This window comes from Haplochromis burtoni, unplaced genomic scaffold (genome assembly GCF_018398535.1).
Source record: "Haplochromis burtoni strain Fernald_Lab_line unplaced genomic scaffold, NCSU_Asbu1 Contig_454, whole genome shotgun sequence".
In the NCBI taxonomy this organism is placed as follows: Eukaryota; Metazoa; Chordata; class Actinopteri; order Cichliformes; family Cichlidae; genus Haplochromis; species Haplochromis burtoni.
In genome coordinates, this window is record NW_024582815.1 from 12,879 (window position 1) to 28,571 (window position 15,693).

A 15,693-nucleotide genomic window follows, 5' to 3' on the forward strand; every position below is an offset into this window, starting at 1 on the left:
TATGTATTATATGTATGATTTCTATACATTTTACATCAGATAAAAACTTTGGTTGTAAGCTTCAGATAATTATTTAATAAAAGCGAGACATTTTAAATGAGAATAAGAAAGTATTTCTTTGTGCCCCCCTTTCCCTGTTAATGCCCTACCTGCCCCCTGGCAAGCTGGTGTTATTTGTCTCTCAGAAACAGTTCATAACTTCCCTTCAACTCATTCATGTCACCTAAAAGGTAAACCTGTTTCTCCATCACCTGTTCAGCTCTGATGATCCAGTAAGGACATCTCCTGGTTTCATCTTCATGTTTCCCTCTCACCAGATAACCAAACCGATATCATGACCAGCAGCTTTACAGCTGTGGCTCCAGCAAACATCAGCTGATACTAGAAATTAATATTAAATAAATTCTAACAACAGCTGATCAAGCTTAAACGTGCTGCTGTTGTTTAGCGCGACATCCGCTGGTTTCCTCTTTCTGGCGCAAAGTGAGCGATAAACAAACAAGAGAGAAAAGCCGATCAGCTGATCATTGATCAGTTTCATGATTGAAGTAGAAACAGGAGAGGGAGGGGAGAGAATGAGAGAAGAAGAGGCAGCTGTGCAGCAAAGACACAGAATAACTCCAGCTTTGTGTCTTTTTCATTGTAGCTGAAGTCCGGGACAAACTGTTCCTTTTCACCTCAATAAGAAACGCGTAATATTTTCTCTGAATTCGTTGGCAACTCTACCTATGAATAAAATAAAGTTCACTATCAGTAACATCATAGCACCCACCCAGCTGTATAGAAACTCCGTCATGCTAGCTAGTACGCAGTACGAGTTATTGTAACTGACTGTAAAAAGTCAGCACAACGAAAATAAACTCCACCTAAACTTGGTTTATATCTGACCCAGATAGACTGCAGGTCATAACTTCTTACCTGAAGTTCAGTTCACCTGACACTCGGACCGGCGGCTGCCTCGGGTCTCTCCTCCTGCCTCCCCTTTCTCTCATCCACCTGCTGGCCTCCACCACTTGCTAATTTTACTGAATCTGAGGAAGCTCCGCCATAGCCACCACCAAACAACTGCGTTATTTTTACACACCGACCAGCATCTGGCCAATCCACCACCTTTCATTGTTTATACCGTTATAAAGAAAAAAAGAGTCACCGGGCCACCGAGCAAATGCCCAGTATGCCGGATGACCAGTCCAGCTATGGTCGTGCCATCAGTTAACCCTTCAACCCAGTCAACCCTAGGCACGCGTGCCAACTGTGGCACGCGTGCCTAGGTTGCCGACCCCTGCAATAGAGATTTTAAACCTACCATTCATTAGCTGAAACAAACAATGTGTATGCTTTAAAAGCATCAATATCAGCTCCTCTCTCACAGCAGGGTGGGAGTTTCTAAAAAATTATGTAGTCTTCATTAATCCCATTCAAATGTCCATCCATCTGGAATAAACCTGACATAATACAGAACAATAACATGATTAACTTCCTTGATTGGAGCTGTAAAGGAATTAGATTCTTGGAACATCTATTCAAAAGAACAGACTTTATTCTATTTGACAGATTAGCTAAAAAAAACATGGAATTAAAAAGAATGGATTTTTAGAATATCAACAAATTAAATCTATAGTAAAAAAGACATTTAAGCCTAATCAAGTCAAATTACAAACACCAACAAATGTGGTACAATTCCTTGGTCTCAAAATCCTAAAATTACTCTCTAAAATATACAGAACACTCTCCAAAATAGATGAATCAATATCCCTTCCTATTGCCAAATGTGAGACGGAGCTATCAGTCAGCTTGCACAACAATTCCTGCTATAAGATATTTTTAAAAAATCTTGAAATTGATTAGAAATCCCAGTCTACAATTAATACAATACAAAATACTACACCGGGGACTGAGGTCCATACTGCTGCAGGACTGGGGTTGGTCTGCTTGTCTCCACCCCAGAGTAAAGGGGACCATTTCCTGCATCTGGGGGCGATTATCAACCATATAAAACTGTAGTGAATTACTTTTTCTAAGTGTGATGCAAGGACTTTGCTTATAATTTTAATGTCTGTATTCACCAGAGAAAGTGCTCCATAACTAATTGCCTGTGTGGGATCTTTATCTGGTTTTAACAAAAGGTTAATTATTGCAGTATTCATGGTTGGAGGACTTCTAGACCTAATCACAAATTCTTCAACCATTCTTATGAATAGCGAGGACAGGGTTGGCCAGAAATGTTCGTAGAACTCAGCAGGGACGCCATCTGGGCTAGATGCCTTGTTACAGAGTATTTGATTAAGAATAGTTCTTCTAGAGCTATAGTTTATCCAACATCGTACCTTGATCTTGTGTTAAAATAGACAGATCTATAGCACTCAGAAATTTGTGAATGTTTTCCATATTTGGGTCATGGTCAGAAGTGTATAGATGCATGTAAAACGTCCTAACAACATTATTTATATCTGGAAGATAATGAAAAGGTTTCCCTGCTGAGTCTTTGATAACTGTACTTGTTTTTTTTATTTTGCTTAAGTAGGTTTGCCATATATTTATCTGATTTATTTATTATTGTATTCAGATTTCTCATGTGTCAACTGCTGTATAAGAAACTGTGATTTTGCATTTAACAAAACATTTAAATCAAGTCTGTGTTTTCTTAAATCACACACCAGCTGTTCAGAAGGGTTGATTGTCCAATGTCTTTTCAACAATTTAATTTTTTCTTCCAAATTGTGTCTTTATCCTTTTTATAGGATGAGTATGAGATAATCCTGCCCCTTAAAAGAGCTATGCCAGTTTCCTATAATAAAGTTAATAAATGTTGGGAGAATCATTTATATCCAAAAAGGATGTCCATTCTCTTTAAAATATTATTAAGTCCTACTTTTTTAGCAAAGATGTGTTCAAGCACCATCAGGTGGTCGATTTTTGTTGCCATTTTTTATTGAGTTTGAAAGAGACAGGTTTATGATCGCTTAGTGCCCTTCAGTGGAATTGTGTTTCTGATGTATTTGGATGACGGGAATTACTAGCTGGGGGAAAAATATATTCTCGATGATGAATGATGGACTTGGAAAAGTAAGTGAATTCTTGATCATCAGGGTGGTTTAAACTCCAACTGTCACAAAGGCCATAATATTCCATGTATGGTTTAAAAATGACAGTCGATTGATATGTTCTATTATTAGGACTTATTGATTAGTAGTTAAATATAACAATATAAAAAATATGTACAACCCTAACCACATTTTTATATTTATATTTGCACCTCTAAACACAACTATGCTTGTTCTTTACATAAACTGTATATGAAAGATGGATGGAGCCACCACAGCCTCAAGTTGAGCATGTCTGCAATCTTCATTTTGGTATTTTGAATGTAAGGGGGTGAATCTGACATGGATACCAAAGGATATCCTGGGCCATCTGACCTCAGGAAATCACATGATAGGGTGGGGCTAGGTTTCACAATGAGCTCACCCAAAACCTTGGCTGATTGTGACCTACACCCATTTTCACACCTTGGCTTGTGTGATTAGGTAGAGGATCATTAGAGGGTCCATTGTCCCTCTCGGAGGGACACTCCCACAGGGCTTAAATCTGTGACTCTCCACCATTTGACCCTAGAACTTAAGAAGCTTCTCAGATGAGAGGTGAAACATCTTCAAGCAACTTGAAGTCCAGACGCTTTCTTTCCCAAGCTCCTTCGAACTTCGAACAACTTGTCAGTCTCACTGTAAAGCATACCCTGATTTATTCTCATTTGCAATAATTATATCTGCTTTATACAAACAAACAATGATTTTTCCACCTCAGGTAAACTTCAGTGGATGACTATGGGCTGTCCAGTGTGGTCAGCAGCGTTTTCTTCTCTCTCGAGAGCTTGTCGTATTTTCTGCCAGAAGATTCCAGTGTGTTGACCAGCCTGTGGCCAGCTCAAGTAAGAGCTCCTCTTCACCAGACTCCTTATTTGGAGTATGGAGACAGCTGCTTGGCTGGTATGTCCTCCAGAAACACCATGATCAGCACATCCTTGTGCTCATCGAACAGACGGTAGCTAAAGACACCACACACAGATTAATCAGTGTAGAAGCTGGCGATGTCATTACATGTAAGGACAAAGAGTTGGTAACCATACCTGGCCATCTGGATTTCTTTGGAGCACCACTCACTCTGCAGGTAATTTGGGCTGATCACACAGATAGTCTTTCTGCTGCTATAGATGGCATCTGTAATGTTTTCTACAATGGGCTTACCTGTAAAAACAGAAATCTGAGACGTTAAACAAAAATCTCACACATCAAACATGTCAGCATTTTTCAAGTTTTAACATTTTCTAGTTAAAACAGCACTGGTGAATAACATAATGTGTAGCCTTTTCTATAAGTTAAAAAAATCTCACTTTTGAGAATAGCAGGATCTACAGTAGTGTCTAAGTTCCAGTCACAGCCTTTGGAGAACAAAGAACAATTCAATAAGCTTCTCGAGTAATAACTGGTGTTGGTCTTAACTTTAATTTTTATAGTTTCTGGAATCCAAGGCTTACAAAAACATCGGGAGTACAAAAACAGCTGTCTTTCTATTTTCTTTTATGCAAAACACAACTTCATGATTTCCTTTTCCTACATGTAGGATGCTTTGACAGTTGAGCAGCACATCTAAAGTTTAATTTTAGAGGTTTAAAGATCAGTTTGTAGCTCTTGTCCAGATAGTCAGTCTAGCATTTAAACTTTGTTTTGTGGGTCATGTGTGATTGGTATTCTTGTTTGACATCATATCAACCATTTGTGTTTGCGTAAACGTAGTGTAGTAAAATTTTGAACAAAACAAAACAAAAAACGGTGGTGTGAAACCCTGATCTTTGTCATTACAAGTTTAGAGTGGCAACAATAGTGTTTAAAGGAAAGATGAGACAGCGTTTGTGTGGTAGCTCCATTAAATATAGATCTAAAAATAGAAAAATAGAAAAAAAGAGGCTAATGATAATCATATATACCTGGTTCAAAGTCTCTGTGGTGCAGACAGAGTCTCCAGCCCTGTTGACCCTCCAGCTCTGGAAGCAACTCTCCACAGACCCAAGCTTCATCATGAACATTGTAGGAGACAAAGGCATCGTAGCTGTGAGGAATACCTTTCTTCCTCCTCTTATTATCATAGAGAAAGGCCAGGAAGAGGTAATAGGCATAGGTGAGGTGTGACCTCAGGAAGTGATAGATGAAGGATGCAAGGAGAGTAAGCATAACTAGACTGGAGCTAAAGAGGAAGCAGAGCAATGCAGCGTCTATCCAACAGGAGTCAAAACCAAAGTCAAGGAATTTTTTTCCCCGTTGGCTGACAGGAAACGCACAAGTGTACTGATGTGCATTAACAACTTGTGTCTGTTTGCTGCCTTGAATCCACTGGATAAGACCGTAATTAGAACATTCACATGTTAAAAGGTTAGCAGATAGATCCAGATATGTCAAGCCTGGAAGGGATTGGATAACTGTTTCACTGATTACAAACAATTCATTGTCACTGACGTTTAGCCACCTGAGTGCCGACAGTTTGGCCTCTGCTAGAAAATCCAAAGACCTGAGTTTATTGTTGGAGAGGTCGAGTATTATCAGGTTTGGAATTGGCAAGAACACGTCAGATGTTAAAACTGAAAGCTCGCTGTAAGATATCCTCAGATGTTTCAGTTGCGGTGTGTGTTTAAATGTGTCTGGGTACAAAGATCCCATGAAATATGCCTCTGTTATTAAGTACTCTAAAGAAGTCAAACCACTGAGAACATCTTTTGAAATATCGTAATATCCTCTATGAACCTTGATATGAAGCTTCTTCAATCTTTGTAAATTTGAGAAAGGCCTTTCCCTTTGTTCGGAGCTGTTATGTGACTGGCTTTGAACAACATTTAAGATCAGAGTGCTTAAGTTTGACAGTCCACTGAAATGGTCGTAAAAATAATTATCACCTAACAGATAAAGAATCTGGAGGTTATCAAGTCCTTCAAACCCTCCTTCATCAACACTGTCACACTCGTCTAAGTCTATACACAAGTATTGAAGGGAAGACAGACTACGGAAATCTCCATGAATGAAATTCATGATATCAATATTTCTCAAATTTAAAAACTCCAATGTCTGTAATTTATCTTTGAATGTATCTATAAATGACATAATCTGGTTGTTTTCAAGATTTAAGATTTTCAAATTGTTTAAATTTTGAAAAACACAGTCAAAGATATAGGATATTTGATTGTGGCTCAGATCGAGTATTGTTAGGCTTGTTAAATTCCAGAAGTAAGGACAGTAAAGTTCACTGATGTCATTGGTGCTAAGGTCATAGACTTCCAATGTGGTGAGTCCTTGGACGGCCACTGGCAGTTCGGACAGTTCATTATTTTGTAATATCAGGCTCCTGAGCTGTGTCATTGACTGGAGTGCATTATCAGCCATGCTTTTTATATTGTTAAATGATAAGTTGAGCTCAACAAGGTTAGAGCAAGACTGCAGCATGTTCTCTTTTATGGTGTGAATTTTACTATTTCTCACATCAACTGTTCTTAGAGAAGGAATTTTGCAGGCAACATCAATGAGACCATCATCTATCCACTTTTGTATGTTATCCATCTGAAACTCTTGAAGAGAGTAAGCAGTCTGCAGAATCGCTCTGTACACATCAAAGCTAAGAGAAGTTTCACTCATGTGCAGTCTCGTTAGGCTCCTCAAAAAGGTCTTGTTTGACACTTCCCACTCGATGTCCTTGGACCAGCCTCGCAAGTCCAGAGACTGCAGATGAGGAAAAATGTCTCTTGTAATGCTGAACTTTTTCACTGAATCCAAACTTAGGGTGAGTAGGTTTGAGGTATTTACATGGAGGTCATCAGACTGAAAAGAACTAAAGGTGTTATAAGTAATAATCAAATGTTGTAAAGTTGGGAGTTTAAAAATGTAATCAACAGCTTTAATTTGATGCAGGAAATTATTGCTCAAATCTACTGAACGTATGATGACCAGGGGCTGAAAGACCACAGGGGAGATAAATGAGATATTGTTGCTGTTCAGAGACAGTGTCTCTAATTTGGAAAGACCCTGAAACATGTTTTTTGTCAGTGCTGTGAGTAAATTTTCACCCAAGTCGAGAACTTTTAACTCTACCACGTCTGCAAAAGTTCCATCATCAATTTGTAAAATCCAATTATTTTTAACATATAGAGCTTCAAGCTTAGATAAACCTCTTAAATACATCCTGGAAATATTTGAAAGGTCATTTGAGCTGAGATTGAGCGATACTGCATTACCAGGAATGTCATCTGGAATAGCAGTGAGGTGACGCTTTGCACATGTAACTGACACGTTGTTTGGATTTTCAGAATAGAGGATTGTGCAGTTTTTTAGAGAAAAAGCAAGTGAATGTTCACAATGAAACAAAAAAGACAGAAGTGAGATAAGCAGCAGATACACGCTTCCTGTAGCTAGCATGTTGATCTCAGTAGTGGTTTTCACTTTCTTGAGGAAGATGGAGGTGGGAGCATACTGTTGATCAATACACCTGAAGCAGACCAGAGAAGAAAGAAAATATAAGGTAGGTTTTGATCACATCACACTTGTGGTAACAAGCTAGATAACACAGAATGAAGTTTAAAGGAAAGTGTCATGGTCCGGGTGAGTGCTGGGTTTTCCTGCGTGTCAGTAAATCCATCACTGGGCAGAGTCACAACACCCCTCGTTTGTGGCACCTGTGTGTAATTTGCTGGGAGGCTCTTAAGACCAGCGTTCTCAAACATTCCTTGCTGGAATGGCAGCTAACCCACGTTAGTGAGAGTCATTGCTCTGTAAACCCCCATTTGCTGTTTTTGTCATGCTAACCCTGTCTACTTGCCTTTGCAGCTTCACAGTGGATTGGATCTTGCTGTCAATAACCTTTCTACTTCCCGTCACTGGTCTGCTTTCTATACTCGGTGTATTCACCTGCCTGCCTCCCTGCCCAACACCTCACAGTGAGTGTACACGAACTGGTTTAGCCTCACTTGGACCTTTAATCCCTCCAAGCCTCGCCTTCAACCCAGACAAGTAAGACTGTGTATTTTGTTGCCACCATTTCTTTGACTGCTGCGTGGGGCTTGTATTGACTCTACACACCTTTCATTACAGTAATTCAGAGAGAAACCCTGTGACCCTGTACCTAGTGTGCCTGCTCCGGAAAATACCAAATAACGCGCCCAGCCGGATAAGGAGACGATTTCCTTTGGACTTTGCTGCTGCACATGTAGTGTGACTCTTGTTTACTTGTGGAGATAGTCCTAGCCAAGTCTTGTGTACTTTCACAGCATCCCTAGTAACAGTTTTGTCTACTAGCCCTTGCCAATCACAGTGTTTGTAGCTACAGATTCTTAGTACTGTAATCTGAAACTTTACATTAGTAGGTAACTAATATTCAGAGGGCTATGTTTTCCCTCTCGCCCTTAGTTCAAGTATAGCATTTTTGTTTCATTTGCCTCTTTCATGGTGTGCCATTTTTGAGTGCTAAATAAACAGTTCGTTTGCAGAACACCTGCGAGCCTCCGTGTGGTGTCTGCATTTGAGTCCACTTACCTGTGTCTGGCTGCCCGGTTGTCACAGAAAGGCAGGCAGCTGAACTACAGATAGGCAACCGAGTTGTCTTGTCCCAGAAAATCACTGTTTTCTATGAAAAACCCATATAGGAAGTCAAACCTGGTGTTGGCAACTTGTGGACACCCCCAAGTGGGATAAGTATGGGTTTGTCCTGCCCACAAAGCCCCACAGTTCACCCACACCTAGTCACAATTGGTTGCGGCTTCCCTATTATTTATAATAAGGAACCACCATACAAGGAAATGTGAGTAATATGGAAACCACAAAACATTTCCTTTTTTTATTTTTGTCTATATCTGGGATGACTGATTCAAAACATCAGTAAATGGAAGTTAAAGTGCATCTTACTGCAAAACAACTCAACATTGGCTTTAAGTTTGTTTGTTTTGTTTTTTATTGTTCTGTTTTTTTTCTTATCGTGGGGAATATGTGAGCCACACAGTGTGAGACCTGGGTGGAGATTCCATTATGGTTCCGATTGCTGGCATGAAATATTTGGCATATGTGGACCACATGGTGCAGATTTGGGCACCAGTGCAGCAGCCTGCACCTACAAGGGTACATGACACTTGATCAACCATATTTCAGACTTACCAAAATATCCTAAAGGTTTAGCATTTGTAAGACTAGCAGATAAAACAGAGAGTGAGCACAGAGTCTCTAAAACAGATAAAGATCCTCAACACAAGGAGCTTCTAAAGCTTTTTCACACAAAAGGTTTTTCTTGGTCATCTCAATATTGCTGTCAAAAAAGGAAAGGCAGGCAAATTATGTGTATATGAAAAATATTACCATGTTCAACATAAATGCAGATGCCTGTAAATAGTTTTCACATTCTGTTATTTGAATTACTTCCCCTAAAGTGCATCTAACAATAATACATATCAACAGCTGTAAAGTTAAATTAATCATCTTCTATTGAAGCCCTGTTTCCTCAGTGGAGGAAGTCAATCCAGATGTCCTAATCAAATAACAAAGGAATAGATATTTTTGATTTAACGTGAACTCAGCTGACTCATATTTTTTTCCAGTAGACAACAAAAGTATTGTTACACAGCCTTACCTTTTGCATGTTTTTCCTTGTTTCATCAGCTTGACCAGACACAGTTTAAACTCAGTCTGCTGGCAGTGTCTGACAAAAGTGAATATTTTTTTGTATCATTTTGACTGATGGTCAAGTTGCACTGGAAGTGAAACTGAACTGCCTTGTCGAGAAAAATACACACACCAGCCACTTCATTAGGAACACTTTGCAAGTTCTGTCATAGAGCGACTGTATGGCGAGCAGGTTTAAGACCCAAGTGCAAGATGCCAATAGCCCAAAGATGACTCCATAAACAGCTTTATTGTTGAACTCTTTTCAAAACACACAAAAAATTGGTCAGTAGTAAGTAGAGATGGACCGATCCGATATTACGTATCGGTATCGGTCCGATACTGACCTAAATTACTGGATCGGATATCGGAGAAAAATAAAAAATGTAATCCGATCCATTAAATATCACGAAAGCACCTCACAAAACTTGCAACACGCCGTAACTCACCTCAGAACGTTAGCACGTCGGAGCAGTATGCATCACGTGATCATCACAAGCTTGCAAGAAGAACATTATGGACCCCAAGGTGATTCCATGGTGGGCTCAGTGTTGGACCCCCTGCAGTTCGCCTACCGTTCTGGAATTGGGGTGGATGACGCTGTCATCTACCTGGTACACCGATCCCTCTCTCACTTAGAGCAGGCGGGGAGCACTGTGAGGATCATGTTTTTTGACTTCTCCAGTGCTTTCAACACCATCCAACCGCACTACTGAGAGGGAAGCTGGAGGGAGCCGGAGTAGGCAAACAGCTGACTGCATGGACCATCGACTACCTTACCAACAGACCACAGTATGTGAGGCTCCATGACTGTGTGTCCGAGGTGGTAATCTGCAGCACGGGGGCACCACAGGGCACGGTTCTCTCACCTTTCCTGTTCAGCCTTTACACTTCAGACTTCTGTTATAATTCGGACGATTGCCATATACAGAAGTTCTCAGATGATACAGCCATCATTGGATGCGTATCAGACGGGAATGATCAGGAATACAGGGGGGTCATCAGTGACTTTGTTGGCTGGTGTGAGACCAACGTACTCCAAATCAACGCCGGCAAGACAAAGGAGATGATCATAGACTTCAGGAGGAAGTCACCCCCTACAACACCGGTGAACATCCAAGGGAAAGACATTGAGATAGTGGACTCTTATAAGTACCTGGGTGTTCACCTCAACAATAAACTGGACTGGACTACAAATACAGACGTCCTGTATAAGAAGGGCCAGAGTCGACTCCACCTGCTGAGGAGACTGAGGTCCTTCGGAGTCTGCAGGACTCTGTTAAGGACATTCTATGACACTGTGGTAGCATCTGCCCTTTTCTATGCAGTGGCCTGCTGGGGGAGTGGATGCACGGACAGGGACAGGAGCAGGATTGACAAACTGGTGCGGAGGTCTAGCTCCGTGCTGGGATGTCCCCTGGAGTCTGTGGAGGTGGTTGGTGAGGGGAGGATGTTAGTAAAGCTGACATCCATCATGAACAACCCACATCACCCACTGCATGAGTATGTGAGTGGGCTGAGCAGCTCCTTTAGTCAGAGACTGAAACACCCTCGCTGCAGGAAGGAGCGCTTTCGCAGATCATTCATCCCAACAGCAGTTAGACTCTATAACTCCTCAATCACGATGTCATAAGTCACTGGACACTGTGAACATCCACGGTCACCACTTCATGCATAATGGACCTTCCATGTGTATGGACATGTGCAGGTATATATGTATGTATATGTATACATATGTATATTTATGTTACATTTATCTTATCTATTATCTTATCTTATCTTATCTTATCTAAAGAGAGCCAGACACCTAAAGACTAGATAACAAGACTAAGAACAGAAAATGCAAATACTGAGCATAGCAACATGACAACTATAAGAAACTATAAAAGCCTGAAACCCATACCTGACCTTAATATCATCACAAAAACCTTAATGACAGTGATACAAAATACAAAACTATAACATAAGGGTAACAAACAAGAAAACTCCTAAACATTCCCAAAACTCAAAAACCTGGGTCACAGACCCAGGACCATGACAAGTACAGGCTTAGACTTCCTTTTTTTGCCTTTAACACTGCATTACGTTTTCATGGCATAGATTGTGCTCAAAATATTGGGTGGTTGACAGGAAAAACAGACAAGGAAAACCTTAAAAAAAAAGAAGAGGGGATTACAAATTGAGGAGGAGGTCTTAACCATAGAATCAAATGGTGGAGTACATCTGAAGACAAATCCATGACAGAAGAAAAATGGGATAAGGGGAGTGTGATAATGTTTTTCTTTTTTTTCTCAGCCCCTGCGTTCTCCTCTCTACTTCCTCGCTCCCTCCTCTTGTAATTTATTCATTGGTGCCTCCTCTGGTAGAGCATTGAGGAGAAAGAAGCGGGGAACCAGATGAAGACTTTTTCTCCACTTTGGGAGTCTGCAGCGGTGGACCGTCGAACATTTACCATGCCTTTGTCAACCAACAGTGATGTACGTGGATCCTAAACAGGTATGAAGGAAATATATTACAAGCCTGCAGTAATATTCCAGTGACAGCTTTCTGTAATACCCGTGAGTGACTTTAAAATGCTTAAACTATTGCTTGCTCTTTTAATTATATTTCTATTTATATCAAGACTTGCCTGATATTTTTGTAATACATTAGTAGTTCTATTTATAACCAGGCTGTAAAATGTCAACTTAAGTGTAATTGTAATGTTATAAATATGTGACTCCTTTCAGTTTTGTCTCAGTTAGTTTCATTATATGTACAGAACTTTTTTTGAAACAGCAGGTCGCTTGTATTTCCTTTTTAAAATCTAGTCATGACTATGGATGCCTGTATCAAGCACAGTAGGGAAAATGCAAACGTGAGTGAAACTGGGTCTCGTGAGAATTCATGTGTTTGGCAGAAAATAGCTGCCAGACAGGGCTGAACTACCAATCTTAAGTCTTTACTCCTATGTGTGAGGGGGCATTTTTTTCTTGTTGTGTGTCACTTTTTCATAATATTATGTCAATAACTTTTGAATACTTTTGCCTAGTGAGACCGCTATCTTTCAATCAAACATGCATCATCTATAGCCTCTGCTTGGCTTATTGTTTTTAATCATCTCTTTATCCATCTGTCTCGTCAGGTTCTCAGTATCAACTGAAAAATATCATAGAAATTGGTCCTTTTTTCTACTGGATACACAGTAACCATCATCATCATTATTATCATGGAAACCTCAAAAAATATTTTAAAACGACAGAGAGATATCATCCAATCAGAAGGTCCAGTTACAAGGGAGGATGGGCTTGAAGATAATCTCTGCAACATAGATGCTAATACAAAACTTGAACTGGAACCTAACTTTAACCTTAACCTCAATATTACCTCACCAAGCAATCCCCGCGCATTCATCGAGTCCTCAAAGCTGCATGGGGGACAGAAAAAGGATAATGTGACCAAAGAAGGTGAAAAACCTGGGGTGAAAGTAGCAGTAAGTATGTCAGCAAGCATCCTTACACCCACTGTGACATCACCAGGAGAGAGAGATGACCCATCACGGCAAAAAAGCAAAATCCCAGCTTTGTCTCGTTCACCAACAGCTAAGCCAACGGTTAGATGCAGAGATGAGCAGCTTCTGAAATCAGCAAATATCAAACATGCCCCAGGACTTAGCACCAAGATGCACACAAGTCTAAAACCACAGCAGATGGAGCAAACAACAATGGCTAGCATCCCCAAAAGTACTGAAAGAATAAAAATACAGAGCCTGAACACTACAAAATCTCTGACAGGTGGACTAACCACAAAGACTACAAATAAAATAACAGTCAGTCTAAGTATGCAGTCAAACCAAAAAGAGGATGGGGGGAAAGTGATCAAGACACCTTCGCCACAAACTTTACACCTACCTGCAAGCCCCCAAATTCCTAACCAGAAAGCAGAGGCAAAGGCTATCAGCTCAAAACTGGCAAATCAAATACCAATAGTGGAAGTCAACCAAAACCCAGCGAGCATAACCAGCAAGTCAAATCCAAAAACTGGGCATGACTCAAGAACTCATAGTTCTGAAACATCCTCTACAGCTACAAAATCACCAAGTCCGAGGGGAGAATCAGCACTTCCGAGTAACAAGAGCACCCTATTGACGTCTGTAAGTCCCAAGCCATCCACACAGAGAACAGCCACCGGACCTATAAACAGTAATACAATGAAACCAAAGGAGAACCTTGAGAGTAAAGATTCAAGTGCTGGTTTTGGATGCAAAACCAGTTCTAAATTCATTTCAAACTCTAAGGGAACCACAGTGTCCAAGGACAGTCTGGTTTCTAAAACTGGCACTGATTCCAAAGCCAGTCACAATTCTAAAGCACAGATTGGGTCAAGAAACAGTTTAGATTCCAAAAGTGGTTCGGCTTCCAAAACAAGTTCAGACTCTAGGGATAGTTTAGATCTTAAAAATGACTTCACTTCCAAAGCCACTCCCAACTTTAAGTCAGGGATGAGCTCCAGAGATAGCATTGACTCTAGAAATATGTCAGATATTAAACCAAACAAAACTACTCAAGAGTCTAAGACAGCTGGGGCCTCTAGAACCAGCATGGCAAGGTCAAAAGATGACCAAGATCCCAAATCTCTGCCAGATTCAAAAATCAATCTTCAAACTAGCCCAACTGCTAAATGTGGGACTGCTTCTAGTTCTGATGCCTCTTCCAATTATAAAGCTGAGCCAACACGGTCAACTTCTATGTCTACTTTAACAAACTCTAGCTCTAAAATAGACCTTGTCAGATCTGTTTCCCCATCATCCATTAGAACCAGTCTGTCTGGGTCCAAAGATGACAACCTCAAGACTTCAGCATCCAGTACCAAACAAGGTACGGACCCTAAAGCTGGATCAAACATTTTCAAGTCTGGACCAGTTCACTCTACTTCAAAACTAGCTTTGAGGGATTTGCCCTCTTCCTTGACACTGTCTCCAAGACCAGGCTCAGCAAGTAGGAGTCCTGGATCTTGTGCTGGGAAAACTCTTGATTCAAATCCTATTGGACCACACAGAGATGCCCAGATAAGCCCTGGCTCTGCTCCAGGTAACTACTACCACAATTTAATTTTATGTAGACATTTTGCAAAACCGACATCTTATGATCATCAGTTTGTAATGTAAAAATCTGTTTGACAAAATAAGCTTCAGTCAGGGTTCAATGTGGTACAACCTCCACCTCCAATACTCGAGTGTGGTATTCTATAAAAACTTTCATGTCAGGTAGCTTTTAATACAGTAATCGAGATTTGGGTATTCATGATTGTAATAACAAAAATCCATTATTGTTTTTATTAAAACAAGTGGTACTAAGGAAAAACCTGACAAAAATCCAAAACAATGGACAATTAACCAATCATCAAGCATCTTTTTTCTGTAAAAAAAAAACAAAAACATATGTATGCATTGTAGAAGGTTTTTCATTGGGAAGTTTCTTTTGTTTTTAGTTATATTAGTTTATATTTGACAGCAATGTTTCATTTCAGTGTAATGATCAAAGCAAAAGAAAAAGAGAAGAAACAATTAACCCTTTAAGACCTACCATAGAACCAAGTCCGCCAGAGCTTATATTATATTTTTACATGCTGTGGAGCCATTTTTGGGAGCATTTCAAGTTGTTATACATCAATACAACCATGATAGCCCAAATTCTAATAATATGTCTGCATTAAGTGTATAGTAATTACATAAATTGCAAAAAAGCGCAATAAACTACAAAAAATTTGAAAATCGTTTTTGTTTTTTTTAACATATATTTCTAGTTAGAGAAATTTAAGAGGCTTATCCGTCAAAACTGTAAATACAAAAAAGCAGCACAAAATAGTTTCCCACCACAGGAAATTTATTTTGAGTGTCTTCATAGTTTTATTTTTGAAATATACCAATTTTTATATACTGCAGGAAAAATCCCAGAAAGGACAAAGAAAGTCATAAAGTCAAACATAACTTTTAAAAACACCAGTATAGGCTTATGAGGTCCTGATGGTA

At 39.9% G+C, this 15,693-nt stretch overlaps 1 protein-coding gene and 1 pseudogene across 1 annotated transcript; one reads left to right on the plus strand and one right to left on the minus strand.

The window, feature by feature from the left end:
* Positions 1 to 3,582: 3,582 nt before the first annotated feature.
* On the minus strand, positions 3,583 to 9,760 carry LOC102299477 (annotated as a pseudogene).
* Positions 9,761 to 11,959: 2,199 nt separating this feature from the next.
* Positions 11,960 to 14,946, plus strand: LOC121812175 (serine-rich adhesin for platelets-like). Its single transcript, XM_042213566.1, has 2 exons — positions 11,960 to 12,179; positions 12,808 to 14,946. Exon 2 carries the CDS (start codon positions 12,892 to 12,894, stop codon positions 14,827 to 14,829), a length of 1,938 nt encoding a protein of 645 aa, XP_042069500.1. The 5' UTR covers positions 11,960 to 12,179; positions 12,808 to 12,891; the 3' UTR covers positions 14,830 to 14,946.
* Positions 14,947 to 15,693: the final 747 nt, after the last annotated feature.

Coding starts and splice junctions, on each gene's coding strand:
- LOC121812175 (XM_042213566.1), top strand. CDS start 12,892: ATGGAAACCTCAAAAAATATTTTAAAACGACAGAGAGATATCATCCAA.